The 27,453-nt window shown below is 43.7% G+C and overlaps 1 protein-coding gene across 1 annotated transcript in view; it reads left to right on the forward strand.

The window, feature by feature from the left end:
* LOC141106407 (membrane-spanning 4-domains subfamily A member 4D-like) overlaps positions 1–27,453 on the forward strand; it is a 114,296-nt gene that overhangs the window by 24,444 nt on the left and 62,399 nt on the right. The window contains exons 2-3 of the mRNA XM_073597172.1: positions 13,665–13,960; positions 23,126–23,236. Coding sequence (XP_073453273.1) covers positions 13,670–13,960; positions 23,126–23,236 — 402 coding nt within the window. The 5' untranslated portion in view covers positions 13,665–13,669. The remainder of the gene's footprint in view (positions 1–13,664; positions 13,961–23,125; positions 23,237–27,453) is intronic.

Below are 27,453 nucleotides of genomic sequence, written 5' to 3' on the forward strand. Positions count from 1 at the left end.
AGTGCCAGTGGCGGCTGGTGAAGTTTTTGGATGGGGGGGCGCCAGACCCCACCCATAATTTTTGACCCATCCCACCCCTTATAGAATCCACCCACTCCGTCCCCTTTATTCCACTTGCTTCCACCCATAGTGTCAGTAGTATATAGCTCAGATCACAGGACAGAGTATACAGTCCCAGCATCACAGGACAGATTATATATCTCAGCATCACAGGACAGAGTATATAGCTCAGCCTTGCAGATCATGGTAATAGCACAGCCTCGCAGATCGGCATAAACCAACTGAAAAATTACACTGTTAGTAATGAAGGACTCTAAATAGACATTTATCAGGTGATTATGTGCCATTACTGCTAGATAAAATATAGAAAATGTTAACGTTTATGTCAACTGTTAAAGAATGCAATAAATGTACCACGAATCAGTGAATTTTTTTAAAACAGTAAACAAACTTTTTTTAGTTGTGTTGTTTATTGTACAATAAATTCAGAATCAGAGTAAAGGTGACTGAATACAAATGTGCGCCACATTCACATTAGCGCCAGTAGAACTATTTGAAAATAAATTTTGCTCTCCTTTCTTTCTGGCTTGCAAATTTCTCAATGACCTTTTGGTTGAAGTCAGTCATCTCTGTCACCACTCTTTTTCCATTGACAGCATGGCCAATGCATTCAGCCTTTCCTGGGTCATGCTATTTCTCAGAAAAGTCTTAATCCTTTTTAAGGTTGAGAAGCACCTCTCAGCTTCTCCTGTGGTCATGGGTGTGGTGATGAGGATCTTTAGCAGAGTGACAGTCTCTCTAAATACATGAGCAAGATTGTTCTCCACAAACAGCTGGAATAGGTCCACAGCACCATTACACTTTCTGAACTCTTCTGTGCGGTAGATGAGACCAAACTCTGTCTTTAACTTATTCTTATTGAGCAGTGGATAGGCCTTCAAAGTATTACTCAGTGCATCCTCCGGAAACTCCATTGCGTACTGTTCAAACCTGTCTGCTTGAAGCAAGGTGGCACTAACAATTTGGTTTGTGAAGGAGAAACGTTGCATGGTGTGTAATAGTATGGTATCACAGACCTATAGAGTGAAGGATAAAAACAAAAATTAGGTAGTGATGTCAAAATGTCATTGTCATCTCTGTTAGTAAATATGTCAAGTTTCATGCATTTCTGATGGTCAGGGAGCTAAGAATGTATTGCCTATGTGTATGGAGTTTTGAGAAATTATGGATTCAAAAACACTGAAACTGATCTCCCTTCGTAACTTTAAACTAGTTGTTTTAAAATGTTCAGTTTTAAGTTATAAAGGGAGATCAGTTTCAGTGGTTTTGAATCCATAACTTCTCAGAACTCCATACACATGGACAAGACATTCTTAGTAAATATGTCAAGTTTCATGCATTTCTGATGCTCAGGCAGCTAACACAGATGAAGGCTGTAATACTAATGTTATCCACTACTAGAGGGAATAACAAATCCTTTTAGATCACATCTTTTTTATATGAATATTGTAAGAAAAATATTTTTCTTTCCAATCTTCATATCTATAAGGGAGCTATCAAAAAGACAAATATTGCAACAAATAAAAACTCACCTCGGCTGCAATGAGTTTATGTTCTCCTGGATTCAGCAAGCCCCCCCCCTCTTCCGTTGAGAACCACCTTGACTGCTTTGCTCAACCAGGGATGGGATAGAATCTCTGCAAAATGTATGAGCAATAATAATAAAAAATAATAATAATAATAATAACAACACATGTAAAAAGAGGAATACAGCTGCTACCTGATCTTCTGTATGTCCTGCTAGAACTGCTGGATGCTCCCCTTAATGTGGACTGAATCTATGTCCTTCTTCTGGAGTTTGGCATATAGGAGGGCCACATGCGGCATGATGTTGTGGAAAAGTGTCAGAAAATTCTGTATTTATTGGCGTATAACACTCACTTTTTCACCATGAAAATCAGGTGCAAATAGCGTGTGCGTGTTATACGCCAATACTTCAATTTTAGCTGCCTCTGAGGGGACAGGGAGGGGGGCGGGATGAGCGCCGTCAGATTACATACAGTGAGAATCTCCTGTTTACTTGGCAGCCTCTGTAATAGAAAGTCCCATCTCCTGGGCCGCCATTGGACCACTGTTCTGTCTATCATAGGAGATTCTCACTGTATGTAATCTGTTGGCGCTTGTCCCGCCCCCCTCCCTGTCCCCTCTAGGCTGCAGATGGGCATCTATCAGACTGCACTGATGGCAGTGGTGAAGCTGCTGCATTGATGGCAATGGTGAGGCTGCATTGATGTAGACTAATGAGGCTGCATTGATGGCACTTGTGAGGCTGCAGATGGGCACTGACCCTTATTTTGCTTCAAAGTTCCTTATTAAAAATTTTAGTTTTTTTCCTGAAACTTCCCTCTTAAAATGAATGTGCGTGTTATACGCCTGTGCGTGTTATACGCCAATAAATACGGTATTTAAAATCATGATCCTCCAGCAGCACAAAGCCTGCTGCCTCTCTCATGGTAACAGGGTCAAAGTCACCTGAGTCTCGCATGGTTTCAAAACAGCGGATGAGGTCCTCTGTGTTCAAACACTGTATTGATGGCACGGCTGTGGAAGTTCCATCTGACACGTACTTGATAAAGTAGTTGCCCATAGACTACCGACATCAAGCAATCTGTGCGCTTGGGTGATCTCGCAAAAAAGCTGGCAAGTCCTCCAAGGTTTGCAAAAAAAGTCTAACTTAAGGCATTTGAGAAGTGACCTGTTGCATTATCAGATTGAGCTGATGTGCATAGCAGTGGATGTAATGGGCAATTGGGTACATATCTTGAATCTTCTTTTGAACCCTTGCAGTGGCACCCCTCATCACGCTGGCTCCATCATATGCTTGGGAGATGAGTTTATGCTTCTGATCCCCTGGAAGGATGACAGCAAGACGCTCTTGTAGTGCTGTAGCGATGGAATCCACATTAGTGGAATGCAGAGGAATAAACTCAAAAATCCTCTCCTGTACGTTGCTTTTGGCATCAATGTAGCGCAGTACAAGCACAAGTTGGCACTGTGTGGCAATATTAGTGGTCTCGTCGGCCTGGATTGAGATAAAATCGCTGCTCTGTGCTTCTTGAATAATGTGCTCCTTCACAACAGACAACATACAGTCTAACAGCTTGTTCTGCACAGTTTTTGAAGTTCCCTTAAAAACAGTGGCATTCTCAAGGTGCTCTTTCAAAACTCCATCAAGAGAGGCAACAAAATCGATCAAGCCACGGAATATTTTAGGATTATTTGATCTCTCACTTTCGTCATGGCCACGCAAAGCCAGTTCGAATGCACCACAAAATTTCACACAGTTTATTATTCTAGACAGGATGTGTCGATTTTTTTGTGACCTCTTCATTGTGTCTTCTAATGGCTATTATGTAGCCTGCATCTAGCTGTTCACCGATGCTAGGCTTCCCAAATAACTCGAGCTTCATAACATTGACAAGATGGCTTTGGGTACTTTCATGCCGCTTGCACTTTTCAGTGAGATGCTTTAGGTCGTTAACCCCTGTTGATATCCACAGCATGTCGGTGCCATGACTTTGGAATAGTAAACAGGGAAAACAATAATAGGCATGAGTCACATCACATCCAGCTAGCCAACTCCATCTACTATAAGAAGTGGTGGAAAAGTTTCGAGTGTAAACTCGACCGCGATCACTTGACCTCTGCTGAATTTGCAACTTGGGTTGATGTTGTCCAAGCTCCTTTATCCTCTTTTTATTTCTTCATCTGAATGCCTTGTGAAGGGAAATAGTTTCAAAGATGGAACCGAATTTTCACTCATTTTGAAAAAAAATTCCACAATGATCAGTAGTTCAGTACCTATGAGTCAAATGAAAATATGGGTAAGTTTAAAAGAGAGATAGGTATGGTGCTGCCAAATGCAAGTGTCTATTTCATCAAATGCAGCCTCACTGTGCCCATAATGAGGGGTTCCCACCATGCCTGTGCTGAGTTCCTGGGTCTGTACAGCTGCTGGCTGCTGTGCCCATTATAAGGGGTTCCCCCCATCCCTGTGCTGAGTTCCTGGCTGGCTTTTATACTGTGGCAACAGACTTCAGAGGACAAGTGTACAGGGTACATTATGTAGGTTCAATCTGATCACCAAATTTTTCCAGCTGTTCTGGATGCATGTTTATTCAATATTGCCATGTGAAAAACACAGCCAGAAATTTTCAGTTTATCTTGGAAAAACAATAGCTATCAGAGCCCTGTGTATAATGCACAGCCTGGTATATGATGTACTACACCGGGCTCTGCTCTGTACAACATATACCAGGCTCTACATTATACACAGGACTCTGCACATCATATACCAGGCTCTACATTATGCACAGGGCTCTGTACATAATATACCAGGCTCTGCATTATACACAGGACTCTGCACATAACATACCAGGCTCTACATAATACACAGGGCTCTACATTATACACAGGGCTCTGTCAGGGGCGGATCCAGAGCCTAGTCTTGGGAGGGGCACTGGCAGAAAATATGTTTTCTTTGCGGGAAAGTTATCGGGGCAGTGGCTGGTGTTAGAGCTTTCACCATCACGGCACCATGGTTGTTATGGTGCCAGGATGATTGAAGCACATTATTTCTATTATTACATTGTAATATAAAATGAAATGGTTTAACTTACCATAATGATGAATCAGTGGGAGCCCTGAGCGTGTCACTTGCCACGTCCCTGCCACCAGATGCTGATTGTCACTTGCCACATCACCTGCCACATGTTGCGGATTGTCACTTGCCACGTCACCTGCCACATGTTGTCATTGGCCTGCTAAGATGCAGATTGTCACTTGCCAGGGGGAAGGCAGGCAGCAGAGAGATCTCTCTGCTCCCCGCCTGCTGGCTCTCTGACTGGTCAGCACCTCCACTCTCATGCCGACCGGCCTGCCCACTTACTCGATTGCCCTGCCCGCCCGCACACTCGCCTACTAACCCCCCCTTACTCATCCGCCGACCTGCAGTGCCTGCTCAGGCGCTCACTCACCTGCCAACCCCGCTGACTGGCCAGCACCTCTGCTCACCTGCCAACCATTCTGCCTGCACACTCACCTGCCAACCTTCCCTCACTCATCTGCCGACCTGCCTGCTCAGGAGCAGTGGCGTAGTGTGGGTTGTCAGCACCCGGGGCAAGGCAAGTAATTTACACCCCCCTAACCTGCGGACTTTTACCACTCCCCGAGTCCCTTCCAATACAATAGTACTGACCTACCTGATTCCTATACTGACCATTACATACTACACTGACCACTATACTATACTGAGAACTACACTGACCACTATACTATACTGTCCACTACACTGACCACTATACTATACTGTCCACTACACTACACTGACCACTATACTATACTGTCCACTATATTATACTGTCCACTACACTGAGAACTACACTGACCTCTACACTGTCCACTACACCATACTGTCCACTACCCTACACTGACCACTAAACTATACTGTCCACTTCGCTGACCACTATACTATACTGTCCACTACACTGACCACTATACTATACTGTCCACTATATTATACTGTCCACTACACTGAGAACTACACTGACCTCTACACTGTCCACTACACTATACTGTCCACTACCCTACACTGACCACTAAACTATACTGTCCACTACGCTGACCACTATACTATACTGTCCACTACACTGACCACTATACTATACTGTCCACTACACTGAGAACTACACTGACCTCTACACTGTCCACTACACTATACTGTCCACTACACTGACCACTATACTATACTGTCCACTACACTACACTGTCCACTACACTAAGAACTACACTGTCCACTACACTGACCACTATACTATACTGTCCACTACACTATACTGTCCACTACACTGACTATACTATACTGTCCACTACAATGAGAACTACACTGACCTACACACTGTCCACTACACTATACTGTCCACTACACTGACCACTATACTGTCCACTACACTGACCACCATACTACACTAACTGACCACCATATTACACTAACTGACCACCATACTACACTAACTGACCATCATACTACACTAACTGACTTTCTCTCTCTCTCTCCCCCCCCAGATCCAGTAACACGACTGTCACGAGGGAGTCTCACTCACCTTCGTGTCTGGCTGGCCTGCATCAGGAGGAGAAGACAGCGGCGCCTCACATTGTTGCTTCTCTCCCCCGCGCTGTAGCTGCAATGTTCAGTGTCCGGCGCAGCGCACTGTGATTGGGCATATGGGGGTTATGTGCGGAGGTGGGACTTCAGGAGCAGTCGCAGACAGGCCAGCTCTCCACCTCACGTGACCCCCATACGCCCAATCACAGTGCGCCGGACACTTAACATGGCGGCCGGAGCCCAGGAACACAGGAAGTTAAAATTAGGAGGAGGCAGCCAGTGACACATACTGGCGCCCCCTAAATGTTGCGCCCGGGGCCACAGCACCGCCCACGCTATGCCACTGCTCAGGAGCTCACTCACCTGCCAACCCCGCTGACTGGCCCACCTGCACACTCGTCCCTGGGCCCTGACTGGTCTGTCCATCACTAATTTCTCGGAGGGGGCAATTGCCCCCCCCCCCCGGATCTGCCCCTGGGCTCTGTACATAATATACCTGGCTCTACATTATACACCATGCTCTACATTATACACAGGACTCTGTACATCATATACCAGGCTCTACATTATACACAGGGCTCTGTACATAATATACCAGGCCCTACATTATACACCATGCTCTACATTATACACAGGACTCTGTACATCATATACCAGGCTCTACATTATACACAGGACTCTGTACATCATATACCAGGCTCTACATTATACACAGGGCTCTGTACATAATATACCAGGCCCTACATTATACACCATGCTCTACATTATACACAGGACTCTGTACATCATATACCAGGCTCTACATTATACACAGGACTCTGTACATCATATACCAGGCTCTACATTATACACAGGGCTCTGTACATAATATACCAGGCCCTACATTATACACCATGCTCTACATTATACACAGGACTCTGTACATCATATACCAGGCTCTACATTATACACAGGACTCTATACACAGGACTCTATACACAGGACTCTGTACATCATATACCAGGCTCTACATTATAGAGTCCTGTGTATAGAGTCCTGTGTATAGAGTCCTGTGTATAATGTAGAGCCTGGTATATGATGTACAGAGTCCTGTGTATAATGTAGAGCATGGTGTATAATGTAGGGCCTGGTATATTATGTACAGAGCCCTGTGTATAATGTAGAGCCTGGTATATGATGTACGTACAGGGCTCTGTACATCATATACCAGGCTCTACATTATACACTGGGCTCTAATGACACATCAATCTGTCTCACAGCCCAGCCACACTCCTCGTTCACCAGAGAAAAAAAAAAAAAAACAGGAAACACAAAAAAGGTGCTCAGGAAACAGCAGTAGGCAGAGGTCACCACAGACAATGAAGTACATATATACCACACATAGTCTTGCCATTGCCTCTACTTATTGCAAACTTTGCATACATACAGTTGTGTTTTAAAATGTGAATACGCAAAAAAAGTAAAAATCCTGCAAATGAAGTGCCACGTCTGCAATCTCGTGATTGCATTGACGTGGCGCTTCCCATAGTGCACTGTGTCCGGCTCCCGAACACAGTGCACTTAGTTAAAGGACTTTTTTTATTTTTATTTTATTTTTTGGTGACTATAGGAGGGGGGGGGGGCGGCGCCCAGGTGCCACCTATGGACGGGCCACCACTGGTGAATACTGTGACAGCCATGTATAGCTATTAACCCGATTCACCTAAATACCGTGATTTTGCACTTTTTGAAGTACTTTTGAATGACATTGCTCATGTCATCAAATATATTGTGGAGAATTGTTATTTGTTACATTGTTTTTAGCTAGCTCTGTGGGCTAAAGAATCCCTCCCCTCTACGCAATGAAGAAGAGGACAGGGGAAGATTATTGTAGTCCTATGCAAGGGTGATAATACGGTTTCTCCATAGATAACATTTCTCTGATTCCTCCTGTATTGATTTGTATAATAATAATAATAATAATAATAATAAAGTCGAACAAAAAGGGCCTTGTGACCCTTGGAGAGGAAGTCTGTTTCCTGGCAGGCTATAAAGAAAAAAAGCTGGTAATAAAGAAAACTAATGCAGAAACCACATCTAAAGGCTGGTAAGATTCATAATAAATGTTTCTACTTGGGTTTAGATTCACTTTAAAGCCTTGGTTCACATCTATGTGAGCGTGTAGAGCTGCCTATTCATTTCAATGGGCTACCCTACCCACGAGAAACACAAGGAAAGCGGTCCCTGACCCTTTTATAAAATTGCGTCACACCAAACAGAATGGCACTACGGCACCATGCCATTTGGAGCACACAAAAATGCATGCAGTTGTTGATGCGTTTGGGTTCCTTTAAGAATTAACGGTACCCTTGCGCATCCGCTAAAGAGTAAAACATTTCTGAGCGTGTCGGAAAAGTGCAAGTGAACCAAGCCTTAGACCCCTACACACTGAGGCAGTTTTCAGGCGTTTTAGCGCTAGAAATAACGCCTGTAAAGCGCCTGAAAACTGCCTCCCATGCCACCCGAATATAAAAGCCTGAGTGCTTTCACACTGGGGCGGTGCTCTCACGGGACATTAAAAAAAAGTCCTGCAAGCAGAATCTTTGGGGCAGTTTGGGAGCGCTGTATACAGCGCTCCCAAAACGCCCCTGCCCATTGCAATGAATGGGAGCGCTTTCCAAAGCACCTGAAAAGCGTTTCAATAGTGCCGCAACAGGGGCGTTTTTAAACCCCTTCTTCAGCCCCTAGTGGGGGTTAAAAGCTACCCAATAGCGGCCGAAAAGCGCTGCTTAAACAGCGGTAAAACGCAGCTAAAACGAGCGGCACTTTATCGCTAATGCACGGGCGGCCACCAGTGTGAAAGGGGTCTTAGAATTCTTAAATTTTTTTATTAATGAGTGGCAGTACTGCTGCAAAAGGTAGATTTTGTCTATCGCTAAAAAGTAACAAGCAATCCAATCTTTTTTCACATCCGTTTTAGGCTCAGTTCACACAGGTGCGATGCAGGAACCACAGCGATTCCTGTGCGGGTTCCCACATTGCATCTGACTCGCAGGCAGTTTACACTGCTCTCTGCAAACTGCTGCAGGTGTCAATATAAAGTTAATGGCACCCCCAAATCAGTTCGCAGAAAGCAGTATGAACTGTGAAATCTGATGGAATCGGATTGCATGGGTCTGAACACGCGATCCGATTCCAGTGTGGACAAAAAAAAGGGTCCTGCACCATTTTGGTCCAAATGAGATGTGATTTCAGACATACAAACTGTATGGCTGAATTCGCACTGCACAGACATCATATGTTGAAGCAGGTAACACGCCACCCAAGTGTAATTCAGGTAATGCAGGAAGAGCTTCAATGACCCCCAAATTCGTGAGAAATCATATGAGACACGGAAACAAGCAGGAATGTGTTCATATGATCTCTAATTTTTATTGAATACCACGGTGGCTTATATGCAAAAGAAAGAAGGGAGGAGCTGTGTTTTAATGCATATGTTTCTAAAAGTTATACAAACTTCAGTATTTTCTTATCATGATTAAAACTGCTGAATTTAGTTTAACAAGAACTAGTTGATGAATTTTGCTTATATAACAGGCTGCTTGACTAGATAACAAAAAATAGCTAATGACTTTTGCTGACACAAATTCAGCTTAACCACAATAGGGTTCTATGCAAACCTTTAAGCTGACCATGGTAAAACACAAATACACATCTTTTGAAAAGGTAATTTCTACTTAAAATATAAAATGGAAGAGAATCTAAGATGGAGTCATAGTTGTTTATACATTCTATTACACATGTGATGTGCACAGGCATGTGGTGCGAATCACATGCGATGTCTGGAATCGCACCAGTGTGAACCCAACCTTGAGCAATTTAACCTGTGGCATTGGTGAGATTAGAACACATTTTCAATTATCTGGATAGAGATAGAGATAGGCTGGCTAAGGCTTCTTAACGTCTACACTCTACAGGGATGTTTATTTCGACATTAGGATGGGTCTTGTGATTAAAGCAAGCAAATCCTCCTAGTTAGCACTTTCTTTCAGCAACTCACTGGAATGGTATGTTAGAATGTACAGAACATGATAGGAATCTAAAATTAAAATGATTAAAATCCTTGTGATGTATGCGACTAGCCTGAGGGGGGATTTGTTTTTCTATCAAGTTTTACTTAAACATAACCTACAAATAAAAAAAATCCTGGAGCCATTATCTCCCCATTAAACACAGAATTGCAAAGTTTAAACTAGTCCTTCAGCATTTCAGTGGCAGCCTGGCAGGAATCCAACACTTAAAGTGTATTTTTACATCATGCTGCATGGTGCCACGCACGAGATCTCCTTACCTGGCTTCCAGCAGCTCCGCTCGGGCCTAAGAAAGGAGCTGCCGACGTCACTTCCGGTTTTCGTCTAAATCTTGAAGTTACTTCCAGGTTTTGTGTAATAAACAACAATGCTCCCGCCCGTAGTGATTTTACGAGCGGAAGCTACTCGGCGCTTTGTATTGCGCCGCAAGGTGGGTTAAGAGCCCGCAAATGAAGCGCCACATCTGCAATTGTCATGGCGCTTCCCATAGTTCACTGTGTCCGGCGCTCAAACACAGTGCACTTAGTTAAAGGACTTTTTTTTCTTAAAGGGGCAGTTTTGAAAATGTATTTTTTATTTTTTGTGACTAAACAGGAGGGGGGGCAGCGCCCAGGTGCCCCCTATGGACGGGCCGCCACTGGTCAGTGCTCTAACTAAAAAGTGTTGTATTAATTAAGGGTACAACCTGGTACGGAAGTGTAGTTGTTTGTTATAAAGACAGTAACATCTCAGGGTAAGTAATTTTTGTCCTTGTATGCTGTGACCATAGATCTCCTTTAAATAAATGCCATTACTAGTTCACTAGCTAACACCATCTTTCCTTTCACTCCAAATAGTTAATTTGGGCAAAGGTGGCCTAAAAAAAACTAAAGTGAAAGGTAAGATGGAATTAGACTTTAAATATGAGTTAAGGCAAGGGTTTCCAAACTTTTTTCAAGGAGAGCCAGATTTGATGAAGTGAACATGTGTGAGGGCCGACCATTTTGCCTGACATTCTTTGTTAATTTGCATTTCATTTTAATGGTTCAATTTTATGCAAAGTTTATTGCAAATGGCACATTTTTCATTTCGTCACATGGATGACAAATCTAAGCAGGTGTTAAATCACTCTGCCTTTAATATCTGAAGGCCAGATGAAAAAAAAAATCCAGGAAGCTGAAATATTTTATATATATATATATATATATATATATATATATATATATATATATATATATATATATATATATATATATAAAAAATCTATGTCTGTCAACTTTTAAGTTAAAAAAATATGAACAAGAACATAACACCAAGTATAAATGTTGTGTCCAAATATATTTATAACTGATTTAGACCAACTGACATTAACTGAGATTTTACAATTTATTCATCTCAATTGATAAAAAAAAAACTTGCCTGCACTAATGTGAAGGGTGAAACTGAGATCTGGACTGCAGCACATAGGCTAGGTCTGGTTGAAAGGCAGTGGTTTTGATGCGCAAAATGTCACTCAGGTGAGAGTCACTTTGTCTTGTCCTCACGCGGTTCTTGTTAAAGTTCATAGCAGAGAATGTCTTCTCACACAGATATGTTGAGCCAAACAAGCTCAGAATTTTCTTAGCCAATGTTCGAATCCCTTGAAACCGGCTCTTTACTTACTTTTAGCCCTTTGCACCATTCAGAACTATGGTACTGAACTTTACATTTATCAACATTAAACCTCATTTTCCACATAGTTGCCCAATAAAACACTGCATTGAGGTCAGCTTATAAATTGAGACATCTAGTAAGGACGTTATTCCACTGCATAGCTTAGTGTCATCTGCAAAGACTGAAATGGTACTTTTAATCCCAGACCTAGGGATGAGTTTCGAGTTCGAGTCAAACTCATGCTCGATTCAAACATTGGCTGTTCGCCAGTTCGCTGAACAGCGAATAATTTGGGGTGTTCGCGGCAAATTCGAAAGCCGCAGAACACCCTTTAAAAGTCTATTGGAGAAATCAAAAGTGCTAATTTTAAAGGTTTATATGCAAGTTATCGTCATAAAAAGTATTTGGGGACCTGGGTCCTGCCCCCAGGGGACATGTATCAATGCAAAAAAAAGTTTTAAAAAACGGCCGTTTTTTCAGGAGCAGTGATTTTAATAATGCTTAAAGTGAAACAATAAAAGTGTAATATTCCTTAAATTTCGTACCTGGGGGGTGTCTATAGTATGCATGTAAAGGGGTGCATGTTTCCTGTGTTTAGAACAGTCTGACAGCAAAATGAAATTTCAAAGGAAAAAAGTCATTTAAACTACTCGCGGCTATTAATGAATTACCGGTCCGACAATACACATAAAAGTTCATTGATAAAAACGGCATGGGAATTCCCCACAGGGGAACCCTGAACCAAAATTTAAAAAAAAAATGATGTGGGGGGGGGTCCCCCTAAATTCCATACCAGGCCCTTCAGGTCTGGTATGGATATTAAGGGGAACCCCGGCCAAAATTTAAAAAAAAAATGGCGTGGGGTCTCCCCAAAAATCCATACCAGACCCTTATCTGAGCACACAACCTGGCAGGAAGCAGGAAAGGGGGGGACGAGAGAGCGCCCCCCATCCTGAACTGTACCAGGCCACATGCCCTCAACATTGGGAGGGTGCTTTGGGGTAGCCCCCCAAAACATCTTATTCCCATGTTAATGGGGACAATGGCCTCATCCCCACAACCCTTGCCCGGTGGTTGTGGGGGTCTGCGGGCGGGGGGGCTTATCGGAATCTGGAAGCCCCTTTTAACAAGGGGACCCCCAGATCCTGACCCTCCCCCCTGTGATTTTGGCGTGGGGTCCCCCTCAAAATCTATACCAGACCCTTCAAAATAGCTACAGAATCCAAGGACAAAGGGGACAGGGTTAACTAGACTAACATGAGCTGTTTATAAACTCTAACTCTATAATAAACAGGTTCACCCTACAATACATTGGAAGATGACCACTACATACATACCGTAGCACAGACCTAACTATCTGGCACTGTGCATGTGATATAATAACAATAAGACAAAGATTAGGCACCCAAAAAGCTATGGGCAGCTTTGGTTAAACTATTAAAACATAGCAATACTTGCCTAATAGTCTCTACTTCTGGTCTGGGTAAAAATACAGCAGCAGTAGCAGCCCATCTTGACTCAATTCTCACTCTGTTTCTCTCTCCACTTTCTCCATATGGGGTTTCCAAAGTCAGCCCCCAGAGACAGGATCTGTACATGAATGATCTCTGTGAACATTAGGCAGCAGAGCCACTTACAGGCTGTACAGCAGATCCCTGCAAAATGTTAACAGAACTGCATTAATTTGTGTATTTCATATTAGCTTGGAGTTCAACTTTAAAACATATCTAAACCCGTAAACTGCAATATATAAGTTTTAATCCTGGTTTTAACTTTTTAAAATTCTTTTTCAATTTTAGATTTCATGATGTCAGATCCTGCGGGTAAATGTGTATCTCCTCACTATGAGACTATATTGAGCAGCACTCCATCTGCAGTCCCATCTGCGATCCCAGCATTGAATGTGCCTGTGACATCTTTCTTTCAGAACGTCAGTCCTCTGCCCCCCACATTCTACATTCCTCCTTCAACCCAGGCCTTGAGTGTCCCCACTATGGCACCACAATGGCAGCTGTCTTCCATCATACCCATAAATATGGACCCATCTTTACCATTTTTCCAAACATTTCTTAAGGGTAAACCAAAGGCTCTCGGAGTAAGTATTAAAGCTGACCATACAGCACACTGTTTATACAGGGAGCCCAGGAAATTATAAAAGTGTACCTGTATTTTTGCAATAGACAATATGATGCATGGGGGGAGTAGAGATGGAGATACAGGTATGTAGCGTAGACCCCTAATGGGTCCTGCAGATTTGTTTTAGGGTCTATGCTCAATAGGGTGCTACGCAGCCAGGCACACAGCAGCTCCTACAGTCTCACAATGCAATGACCAGGCAGTGTGTATCTTTTTAGGGTTTTAAGCTGGTTGAACTTGGTTCAACCAGACAGACCGGCTGAAACCCTGTATGGCATCTTTTAGACTGTGAAAAAAGGGGAAGGATAGATATGGTGCTGCTCTTATTAAGAGGTAATTTGCAACCTCTAGATCAGGGATATGCAATTAGCGGACCTCCAGCTGTTGCAGAACTACAAGTCCCATGAGGCATAGCAAGACTGACAGCCACAAGCATGACACCCAGAGGCAAAAGCATGATGGGACTTGTAGTTTTACAACAGCTGGAGGTCCGCTAATTGCATATTCCTGCTCTAGATACTTGAGGGGTGTGTATACCACGGTGCATATAATACAAAAAGTGAAAAAAGTGCAGAAAATAGGAAGTTTACACAGTAAGATATCCTTTACATTTTCTAATTGCTTATTTATAATGCATACTGTTAGAAGCTATGAGCATTCAAACAAAAATAAAATGAAAAAACAAATAGAAAAGCGCTAACTTTTCCTGTGTGAAATCCACAATCCTGTGCAAAATCTGCAATTCAAAGTAACATTTCTGTGCCAAAAAAATACAACATATATGACTGGTATATAGTATTGCTGTGAAACTGGGCTCAGAAACATGCATCCCTAAACCCTGGTGTATAAAGTCCAATAATAAAGTGACAATGTGCTCCTTCAAATTGTTCTGTGCTTCTTAGAAAACAGTGCCCCATAAGAAACACACTCACCGCTATTATTCACCCCACAAGGAGGTATTTCACTTTCACAGTATGAGCCTCTGTGGAGTAGGAAAACTTCCTGTCCTGTATCCTCCAAGTGCCTCCTTGTCTGTGATGTAAGTGGTCTCCTTCCTGTTAACCTCTTAAATGTTGCCCACATGTAGAGAGGAAAGAAACTCCATAGTGTGATACCATAGAAATTTCCAAATATTTATTAGTAATACTGATGGGTACTCACATTTAATAAAAATCATTAAAAGCAAAAAATGTTTAAAATCAGGAAGCTGGAGCGATCTGCACTCCACAGCTCAAAACCGGAAGTGATGCAATAACACTGTTAGTCCCGCCCTACGTGTTTCCTAACTGGGACGTCATCTGGAAGGGGTGTAGGGCGGGACTAAAAGCGACTAACAGTGTCATAGCATCACTTCCGGTTTTGAGCCGCAGGGCCCCCCTCCCCCAAAGCAACTTGTCCCCATGTTGATGAGGACAAGGGCCTCTTCCCGACAACCCTGGCCGTTGGTTGTAGGGGTCTGCGTGTGGGGGGCTTATCGGAATCCGGGAGCCCCCTTTAATAAGGGAGCCCCCTTTAATAAGGGGGCCCAGATCCCGGCCCCCACCCTATGTGAATGAGTATGGGGTACATCGTACCCCTACCCATTCACCTAGGGAAAAAAGTGTCAATAAAAAAAATACACTACACAGGTTTTAAAAGTAATTTATTGGGCAGCTCCGGGGGTCTTCTTCCGACTTCGGGGATCTCTCCGGCCTCTTCTCCCGGTGTCCGGTTCTTCTCCGCTCTCTTCAGCCTCTTCTCCCGGTGTCCGGTTCTTATCTGCTCTCTCTGGCCTCTTCTCCCGGTGTCCAAATCTTCTGCTCCTCAGCTATCTTCTGCTCTTTTGACGCTCTCTTGCTAGTGGTGGCCTGGTCTTCCTCATCGTCTTCTTCCCTCTTCTCTTCTTCCGATGTTGACACGATGCTCTCTCCCGCTGTAATGCTGTGTGAGCGCCTCTCAATGACTTATATAGGCATGGGGCGTGGTCACCGGGTGATGTCGTCCAGTAACCCTGCCCCCTTATGATGTCACAGTCCCAGGGCATGCTGGGACTGTGACATAAGGGGGCGGGTTCACCAGATGACATCACCCAGTGACCATGAAGAACCGGACACCGGGAGAAGAGGCCGGAGAGACCCCCGAAGGGAAGAAGACCCCTGAAGTCAGCAGAAGACCCTGGAGCTGCCCAATAAATTACTTTAAAAACCTGTGTAGGTGTGTTTTTTTATGGACACTTTTTTCCCTAGGTAAATGGGTAGGGGTACAATGTACCCCATACTCATTCACATAGGGTGGGGGGCCGGGATCTGGGGGCCCCCTTATAAAAGGGGGCTCCAGGATTCCGATAAGCCCCTCACCCACAGACCCCGACAACAAACAGCCAGGGTTGTCAGGAAGAGGCTCTTGTCCTCATCAACATGGGGACAAGGTTCTTTGGGGGAGGGAGGGGCTGCAGGGCCCCCCTCCCCCAAAGCACCCACCCCCCCTTTTGAGGGAATGCGGCCTGGTACAGTTCAGGGGGGGGGGCGCTTGCTCGTCCCCACCCCCTTTCCTGACCGACCGGGCTGCATGCTTGGATAAGGGTCTGGTATGGATTTTGGGGGGTAATCCTACGCCTTTTTTTCGGCGTAGGGGGTTCCCCTTAAGATCCATACCAGACCTAAGGGCTGTTTTTTTATTTATAATTTGGCGTGGAGTACCCCCTCATGATTCATACCATACACAGTGCCTGGTATTGGCAGGGATCCAAGTCAGATCCTCACACCAGTGTGAACCCGGCTTGCAAGGTGTCAATCTCGCTGATAAAAGCGACAAGATTGACACAATATCAGACAACAATACAGAAGTTGACCAAAGGGTGAAAACCATGTGATTTGGTGAAAGTTGGCTGAAAAAGTCCTGCCGTGTGTATGCAATACAAATTTATGGCAAACGCCCTTTGTACAAACTTTCTCGTGAATTTTTGTACAAAGTCCTATTGTGTGTATGAGGCTTTAGAAATACACAGGAGAAGATGTATATTGACAAGGGGAGTGTAGAGGTGGGCGGAAAGTCTACTGACATCATGACTCCACCCACCAAGCTCCAAACAACAGACCCAGCCACAGAATATGCAGTTTTTCGGGTCTCATAACAGACAGAGGGGAGACATTTGACAGGTAAAGATACATGCAGGAGGCATGTATATCCTTATAGATAACCCCTATGGCAGTAGTTTAGAAAGGATGACATTGGGTTTACATCCACTTTAAGGACGGTATATGCATGTTTCTGAGCCCAGGTTGTTCACAGCAATACTATATACCAGTCATATATGTTGTATTTTTTTAGCACAGAAATTTTACTTTGAATTGCAGATTTTGCACAGGATTGTGTATTTTACACAGGAAAAGTTAGCGCTTTTCTATTTGTTTTTTCATAACCCGGTTACGTAACGGGTGACCCCACCCCCCTCTGATGTTATGGGGAAAGCCACAGGGAAGTCCCCATCAAGTCCCCATGCATCAGAGGGGGCGGGGTCACCGGGTGGCCCTGCCCTCCGTTATTTTGGAAGTATCAGAAGAAGAGAAGCATCGCACAGCGGGAGCCTCCCATGGATGCAGAGCGGCCCAAGACCGAAGCAGGGAAGAAGATGCCATGGAGGAACATGCCAGACGAGAACACCGGAGCAAGAAGCAGAGGATCGGAGGAAGAACCAGAGGAAGAAGAAGATGGAGGAAGAAACTGAAGGAAGAAGGAAGGAAGGAGGAAGAAGACCCAAAGAAGATGGAAAGAAGACTTTAAATAAAGGAATTGTCAAAAACTCTTGTCATTTTTAACATTTTTGACACTCTATTTGTGAAATGGTAGGGGTACTTTTGTACCCCATTACCATTTCACCAAGGGGGTGGCGGGATCTGGGGGTCCCCTTATTAAAGGGGGCTTCCAGATTCCGATAAGCCCCCCGCCCACAGACCCCCACAACTACTGGCCAAGGGTTGTGGGGATGAGGCCCTTGTCCTCAACATGGGGATAAGGTGCTTTGGGGGAGCCGCTACCACAAAGCACCCTCCCAATGTTGAGGGCATGTGGCCTGGTACAGTTCAGGGGGGGGCGCTCTCTCATCCCCCCTCTTTTCCTGCAGCCTGCCAGGTTGCGTGCTCAGATAAGGGTCTGGTATGGATTTTTGGGGGACCCCACGCCATTTTTTAAAAAATTTTGGCGCAAGGTTCCTCCTAAAATCCATACCAGACCTGAAGGGTCTAGTATGGATTTTGAGGGGGACCCCCACACTATTATTTTTAAATTATGGCGTGGGGTTCCCCTTAATATCCATACCAGACCTGAAGGGCCTTGTATGGAATTTAGCGGGACCCCCACGCCATTTTATTTTTAAATTTTGGTTCGGGGTTCCCCTGTGGGGAAATCCCATGCCGTTTTTATCAATGAACTTTTATGTGTATTGTTGGACTGACAATTCATTAACAGCCGCGAGTAGTTTTAAATTACTTTTTTTCCTTTCATTTTGCTGTCAGACTGTTCTAAACACGGGAAACATGCGCCCCTTTACAGGCATACTATAGACACCCCCCAGGTATGAAATTTAAAGGAATATTACATTTTATTGTTTCACTTTAAGCATTATAAAAATCACTGCACCCGAAAAAATGCCCGTTTTTAAAACTTTTTTTTGCATTGATACATGTCCCCTGGGGCAGGACCCAGGCCCCCAAACACTTTTTATGACAATAACTTGCATATAAGCCTTTAAAATTAGCACTTTTGATTATTCATGCTCGAGTCCCATAGACATTAACGGTGTTCGCCCAAATTTTTTGCATGATTGCATATTCTGGTGGAACCACCAGCTGTGTGGAGATGTGGTGGCAAAACAAGCTCCAACACTGAGCCCTGTTCTGCATCCTTTTCCATTTGTAAGCAGAGTTACCCAGTGTGCCGTGAACAAAATATATTGTCCCTGACCATACTTGCTGGACCATGTGTCAGCAGTAATGTGGACTAGGGATGAGCCAAACACCCCCCATTTCAGTTCGCAGCAGAACATGCGAACAGGCAAAAAATTTGTTCGAACACGCGGACACCGTTAAAGTCTATGGGACACGAATGTGAAAAATCAAAAGTGCTAATTTTAAAGGGTTAATATGCAAGTTATTGTCATAAAAAGTGTTTGGGGACCTGGGTCCTACCCCAGGGGACATGTATCAATGCAAAAAAAAGTTTTAAAAACGGACGCCGAGGTACGTAAATGGGTGGCCCGCTCCCCTCTGACGCCATGGAGAAGCCATTGGGAAGTCCCCGTGCATCAGAGGGGGGCGGGGTCACCTGGATATGTCACCGTGTGGCCCCACCTTCAGTTATAAAAGAACTGTTGTCAGCGCTGAAGCATCATATGGCGGGTGCCTCCTATGGAGACGGATCTTTTTTATTTATTTTTTTGGTCCGTCGAAGGAGCGAGAGAAGAAGATGAATGGACTTCGTGGGACTTCTTTTTAATTAATTTTTTTTTTTAATAAAGGACTTGTCCCAAGCTGTCTCTTGTGTTTTTTTTTAACATTTTGACACTTTTTTTGTGAATTGGTATGGGTACAATGTACCTGTTACCATTTCAAACAGGGGTGGGGCCGGGATCTGGGGGTCCCCTTGTTAAAGGGGGCTTCCAGATTCCGATAAGCCTCCTGCCCGCAGACCCCCACAACCACCGGGCAAGGGTTGTGGGGATGAGGCCCTTGTCCCCATCAACATGGGAACATGGTACTTTGGGGGGCTACCCCAAAGCACCCTCCGAATGTTGAGGGCATGTGGTCTGGTATGATTCAGGAGGGGGGGTGCGCTCTCCCGTCCCCTCCTCTTATCCAAGCATGCGACCTGGCAGGCCGCAGGAAAAGGGTCTGGTATGGATTTTTGGGGGGACCCACACGCCATTTTTTAAAAAAATTTTGGCGTGGGGTTCCCCTTAAAATCCTTCAGCTCTGGATCTTTAGGGGGACCCCATCAAAGAAAAAAGGGAATATTTGGGACTTTAAATGAGACACAACGGGAAATATTGCGCCTCCATCCCTGGTTGCTTTTGCAAAAAAGAGGGGGGGGAGTGGGACTTTAGATGAGGTGCGTGGGGTAGAGCCAGACAAAACCATATACATATGTAAAAAATTGTATTCTTTATTAGACCAAAGATAGGGCATGGATCAACCCATATAAACGCATAATAGCACATTGGCATATAAAATATAAAGTATCAACATACATATTAAGGATAGTCACCAACATGACACAGAAAGTAAATACAATACATCACAGTCCCTCAAATAGAGTAGGCATAACATTATGTCAGGGTGGTAGAGCAATAAAAACCATCTGGAATCATAAATATGAAATGGATGCATCAAAATAAGCTTGACGACGTTTCGTGGACTTCTATCCACTCATCAGGAGTAAGTGCATCCATGTACTAAAAGGGGATAAGAAAATCACCATTATAGTTTAATATAACCACAGACTAGAGGGGTTAAAGATGATGATGAACAAATAAACGGCCAAAACTGAAAGTACTCACATAAGAGCTGATACTAGGCCATGCGATACCACCTGCCGGAAGTCAGCCAGATAATTATGTCCAGCACGGGAGCTGAGGAAAGGACCCAAGCATGGATAAAAAAAAAAATTGGCGCAGGGTTCTCCTTAATATCCATACCAGACCTGAAGGGCCTGGTATGGAATTTGGGGGGACCCCCATGCAATTTTTTAAAAAATTTTGGTTCGGGATTCCCCTTAATATTCATACCAGACCCAAAGGGCCTGGTAATGGACTGGGGGGGATCCCATGCTGTTTTTTTTCAATTACTTTTATCTGTATTAACGGGACCCGACAATTCATTATAGCCGCGAGTAGTTTTAAATGACTTTTTTTCCTTTAGAAATGTCATTTTGTGCAGGGACTGTTCTAAACACGGGAAAAATTTGCCACTTTACAGGCATACTATAGACACCCCCAGGTACGAAATTTAAAGGAATATTTCACTTTTATTGTTTCACTTTAAAGCGGGGATCCACCCAAATTTTTAACAATATCTGTATGTATTCTCTTCCTTGCCTAGATGCTGACATGCCATTTAAAAAAATTTAAATCGCCGTAATTACCTTTTATTTTTCTATTTTTCTTTGCACTTCCTGGTTCTCCTCCCGTGGGAGTAGGTGTGTTTCTAGCCTCTCCCAGACTCCGCACAGTCTCCTGGGAGCTAGTCTCAGGCTTCCCAGGATGCCACTGAGCATGTGCGAGAACGAGCGGTGAATGCTGGGAGCACAACATTCACCGCATCCAGGAAATAAATGCTTGTGGGCTTCAAATGCCCACAATGAAGATGGAAACCGCCTGCAGTGAATAATATAAGTTATTCTTTCCGACGAAGTCTGACACAGGCGGACATATTACACACAATATGTGAGTATGTAATGCTGAGAAGAAAAGTTTGTGAATGAACTAAAAAAAAAAAAAAAAAAACGATAGATAGGTGGACCCCCGCTTTAAGCATTATTAAAATCACTGCTCCCGAAAAAACGTCCGTTTTTAAAACTTTTTTTTGCATTGATACATGTCCCCTGGGGCAGGACCTAGGTCCCCAAACACTTTTTATGACAATACCATGCATATAAGCCTTTAAAATTAGCACTTTTGATTTCTCCCATAGACTTTTAAAGGGTGTTCCGCGGCTTTCGAATTTGCTCTCTATTCGGGGAACAGGAGAAACACTCGATGTTTGAGTCGAACTTAGGTTCGACTCGAACATCGGGCTCATCCCTAATGTGGACCTCGTGGCTGACTGCCTTGCCCAACGATGCCTTCTACGTGATGGCACAGAGCTAGAATGGCCTTACGTGCAAAGAAATAGCAACTGGAAACCCGCCATTGTGGTACAGCACATTCTGCAAATTCACAGAAGGGGGCAGAATCCACCAGACAGAAAGGCAGGAGTTTAAATTCCAGCTTGTCCAAATTGCTGGCTTTACGATGCTGGGCATGTGGGTGGCAGGGAGTGTATTTTTTTTTCAATGCAGCAGCTGGGGCAGAGAAATTTGCCTGCTATACTCTACAACTGGTGGTGTGCTGCTGGCAGACGTGTTGCAAGGACCTGTGACACCCTTTGCTTTACCATCATCCCTGTCAGTGGAGGCTGCTAAGAAGTCATGAGATATAGCGGGTGTATTGTTGCGGGGGTAGGCATGAAAGGTGAGGAGTGAGGAGAAGAATTGTGTCCCTTTTGTGTGGCTTTCAGGTGCTCTTGCCAATGGGCTGAGTGGTGGGGGTTAATTAGCTTGTGAAGCATGTCGTACCCAAACGGCTGGTGTTTTTGCCACGCTTGATCTGTTTGCGGCAGAGATTGCAAATTGCAACAGTGTGATCGGCTGCACATGTGTTAAAAAAGGGCCACACAGCTGAGCTGCGGGAAGTGGGCTGGGAGATAACAGCTCCACAATCTGATGGAATAGGGTGGCTGCTCTTTACTCTTCCATGATGGCTGCCTCTGGAGGACATCCTGCTTCATTGGGTGTTGTTTCTCCCCCTCACTTTCCTCCTCTGCTCTATCCGGCACTCAAGTTGTGTCAGTGACCTCATCATCATCATCCCCTCTATCCTCATCACTAGAGCCAACTTGAATGCATGAAGGTAAAAAAGCCTTATGCCATTAGAACCACTTTAACTGGAGTCATGTTCAAGAGAAGTACTTCCCTTTTGTTCTGTCTTCTAAAGGGGGAGTCATGACTGGCAGCAGTGGATTGGGGGTGCCATCCTGGGGGAGCCTGTGTCTGATTGGACACAGAGTTCTGTTACGATTGGGCTGGATTTTGGTATCTTTCTCTGTCCTCCCCTCCTGTTAAGTACTGGATGGTTTAGTTCTATCTAGAGCCTCCCCATTTCTTCTATGTTCTTCTATCCTCTATATTGCAATTAAAATTCTGTACTGCAAAAGAATGAGAAAATGTTCATTTGGGAACTTGAATTTGCCTTGAAAGAATCCCCATCTGGGTTCAATCATCAGTTGGGCAAATATTTTTATTTATCTCTAGCGGGCCATTAGGTATCAATAGCACTTAGAGTATTGTTCAAAGCTGCGTCAAACTAATTAAACCCTGTTCTTTTTCTCTTCAGATTCTGGTCATTGTGGCAGCCATATTGGAGATTGGCCTCAGCGTTAGATTGTTCTACATCAGGTTAACTATCACGTTACTAAGTGGCAGTCCTTTTTGGGGCCCGGTGTTTGTAAGTACCTTTACAATTTGCTATTTGTGATTGTAATAACTGGGTGCAGAAAGGCATCGGCCTGCAGTACCACCTATTGGCTAATCATAGATTAACTTTTACCAATCTAAAAGGGGAGGGTTTGAATCAATGTGAGATGTTATTGCATGTGTCCCCATTGGAGAGTTTCCCCACACTTCCTATCCTGGTGACCACTCTCATTTGATCACTTGGACAGGAAATGGGGTTTAATCTTCCCCAATAAGAACAAAGACAAAAAGAGTAACCTGAAAAAGTTCTATTTCTTTCTTATGCTATCCAAAGAGAAATATGATTGGATTGTCATAAGTAAAAAATTAAATATTTATATAATTAAATATGCACAAGTGTTTCAACAGATTAAGCCCCTGTTTTGTGATTAAGGCCGATAGAGAGGCTAAGCCATCTAACATGGATTGGTAGCTTTTATCACTTACAGTTGGTATCGGTGTATTTCAGGACAGAACTGTTGACAAAATGTTGAGCAGTTGGTGAATCATCTGCTGGTACACAATGACTGCAGTATAGAGGAGGGTATAGTGCAGCATTTCTCAACATTTTAACCCCCGAGATATCCTTTAAATAATTTTCAGGTTTTGTGGAGCCCCTGATAAAACTATTAGGGGTCAGTGCAAATACTTACAGATACAGATAGCTAAAAAAATATTGGTGTCATACCACTGATTCTGCTCGGAACTAAGCACACATCATCAGATGGGAGGTCAATCAGCTTAAGGGACCTCAAGCAATCTCTGGAGGAACCCTAGTGTTCCAAGGAACTCTGGTTGAGAATGGCTGGTCTAGTGAGTTTATGTCAAGGGTTAGTTTAGGTTAGCTTCCATTTAAAAGGGTTTAAGTTCAGTTACAGGGTCTACAATTTCACTAATTGAGGGAAAAGTGACAAATCCTTTTTAAAAATAAATAAAGAATGGGGTAAATGGCGCTCCCTGTTTAGTGGGTATGTGAACTGTATGTGCAACACCAGTGCTACCAGAACCACTGTAATGATATATGCATAATATAAAATCATATAGGGCAACCCCCTATAAACATATACCTATGTGCAAACTAATCAATCAGTTGAAAAAACTCTATTAAAAATAAAATTAAGCAGTTAAAAATAGGTTAAACCATCAATTATATATAGAACATATCACCTTTATTCCTATTTTTAACTGCTTAATTTTATTTTTAATAGAGTTTTTCAACTGATTGATTAGTTTGCACATAGGTATATGTTTATAGGGGGTTGTCTTATATTATTTTATATTATGTGTATATCATTACAGTGGTTCTGGTAGCACTGGTGTTGCACATACAGTTCACATACCCCCTAAACAGGGAGCGTCATTTACCCCATTCTTTATTTATTTATACACATTAGCCCCCTCGTGGGTCTATTAGGGGAGGTTGCATACCTTCATCTCTCTTTTTTAGTCCTAAGCGTGGAGTTTGTGTTTTTTTTGGTAAATCCTTTTTAAAGCCCATCTCTTCTACTAACAATACTTGCCTTTCCTGCTAAATCCCTAGGTACAGTTGTGCTCAAAAGTTTGCATACGCTTGGAAAATTGGTAATATACATAATGTAACGTTTTTAAAGTAAACATGAGGGAGCAGGCAAACACATTTATTTTATTTCCCATGGGATTCATATTCTGGTACAATCATTTTTATTGAAAAAAATATAACATCTTGAAAGCGTTCACCCATGCAGGGGCGTAGCTCAATGAACATAACAATCTTATAACATGAATAGGAAATTACTATTATAACATGAATAGCAATTAACTATCAACTGGGGACCTTATGGGGCACCCCATAGGTCCAAATAAATCACCAGGGCATAAGGGCCAACTAATTAGGGTCCAAGATGCAGGTGCACTAGATCATAGCAGAGGGAAATGCGTATATTGGTCCAATGAAAATCCCTGTCACAGACCGGCATGAATATTCGGCAGAAAGATACAAAATTTAAAAAGATTGAAAATATAGCGATGGTGGCCACTAACCATCATGAGGTGGGCCCCAAATTCGTGGAGCCAGGGTCACCCAAGAGCACAAGAAACGAAGAGCAGCCCTAGGAATAGTCTCGATTGCAAAAAGAAAAAGGAGGAAGAGGAGAGCAGAAAGCAGGAAAGGCAGACCAGAATATAGAGAAAAGTAGGGGAGAAGGAGGGGGGGGGGGAGTCTTGCAGGAGGAGAGAGTGACAAGACCGTTCTCAGGAGAGGCCCAGACTGCTCAGGTGTAAAGTGGGAAGAGCATAGATCCTCCAAGGAGACCATACTTTAAGAAATTTAGAGTGGAAGTCATTTAAAATACTCTAATTGATCTCATGATTAATGAGAAAATGTTGAGTGCTCTTCACCATAGCAAATGGAACAGAGGGCCTCTTCCAAGCTCTGGCTATAACCCGTTTGGCCGCAATAAACAAATAAGTTGCCAGTTTCTGTTGGTAAGAAAACAAGTCCTGGATCGGGCAGTGCAACAAAGAAAATTTTGCATTTCTATGAATGGGTATATGAAATAAGGAATGCAGGTGGCCAAACACCCTGGACCAAAACCCTATGAGGTGAGCACGGGACCACCAAGTGTTTATTACATCGCCCTGCTGACCACATCCTCTAAACCACCAGTCATTATAGGATGGGTTCGTGCTCGCTATCTGGGCCGGGACCCAGTACCACCATAGGAGGACTTTGTATGCAGCTTCTAAAGTAGCCATGTTGAATGAGCATTTGGCCACAGAGGACCAAGCCTTGTTTCAGTCCTCCGGTTCAATAGAGGTCTCCAAGTCCTGTTCCCACCACAACCTATAAGACGCGGCCCTGGGCAAGTCCATAGCGTTTAGAGAAGAGTAGATTTTGGAGATAGCTCCTGGGGCCCCATGGAAATGAAAGCAAAGGAGTTTAAAAAAGTTTTTTTTAGGATAAAAGGAATTGCATCTTAACGAAGAGACTCAGTGGTTTAGTTGAGTATGGTGATAGAATTGCGTCCAGGGCGCTTCATGGGTGTTCTGGAAGGAAGACCAGGAGGGAAGGATACACGTTTAGAGAAAATGTCAGACCTCTGTGAAGCCATGGAAGGACCACCAAGACAAAAAGCTTGGTTGATCAAGGCCCAACGGGAACAGGGGGTTATTAAAGAGGGGGAGGAGTGGTAGAAAGGGGGACATGAGGTTACCCGAGAAGCGAACAGAGTCCCAGAGTTTAAGGCTGACGCATAAGCGGGCTGAGCGAGGGGGGGGCGAAGCTTGTAAGGAAGCCAAAGTATGGCCGAAAGCCATGGGATTCATATTTAATTGTAGGCTATAACAGAATGGTACAATTATAAAGCAACTTATGGTAACAAGTAAACAAATGAAATTACCCATTTTTTAAAGTGTGTACCTATGAGGTCCCAAATTGTTGAAGGCGGTTCCCATTCATCTTGGCAAAATACCTCCAGGTCATGCTGCACGTTTGAGATCTCCACAGAGTGACTCGTGACATTAAGGTTATGAGACTGATGGCCACTCCAGAACCTTCATCTTTTTCTGCTGTAACCACTGTAGGGTCAACTTGGCCTTGTGCTTAGGGTCATTGTCGTGCTGGATATTCCAAGAGTGTTTCATGCTCAGCTTTCATGCAGGAGAATTGTCTGCCAGTAATTTCTGATAACATGCTGCATTCATCTTGCCATCAATTTTCACAACAATCCCCATGCCTTTAGAGTTCACACACCCCAGTAAGCTACCACCATGCTTCACAGTTTGGATTGTATTCTTGTCTCTATAGGCCTTGTTTCCATACATAGTGCTTATGGTTGTGACTATAAAGCTCTATTTTGGTCTCGTCACTCCAGATTACAATGTGCCAGAAGCTGTGAGGCATGTCAAGGTGTTGTCGGACATATTGTACCCAGGCTTTTTTGTGGCATTGGTACAGTAAAGGCTTTTTCCTGTCAACTCGACCATGCAGCTCATTTTTGTTCAAGTATCATCGTATTGTGCACCTTGAAACATCCACACTATCGTTTCCAGAGCAGCCTGTATTTCTCCTGAGGTTACCTGTGGGATTTTCTTTGTATCCCGAACAATTCTTCTGGTAATTGTGGCTGCAATCTTTCTTGGTCTGCCTGATCTTGGCTTGGTATCAAGAGATCCCCAAGTTTTCCACTTCTTAAGTGATTCAACAGTACTGACTGGCATATTCGAAGCTTT

Source organism: Aquarana catesbeiana, linkage group LG08, assembly GCF_042186555.1.
Source record: "Aquarana catesbeiana isolate 2022-GZ linkage group LG08, ASM4218655v1, whole genome shotgun sequence".
In the NCBI taxonomy this organism is placed as follows: domain Eukaryota; kingdom Metazoa; phylum Chordata; class Amphibia; order Anura; family Ranidae; genus Aquarana; species Aquarana catesbeiana.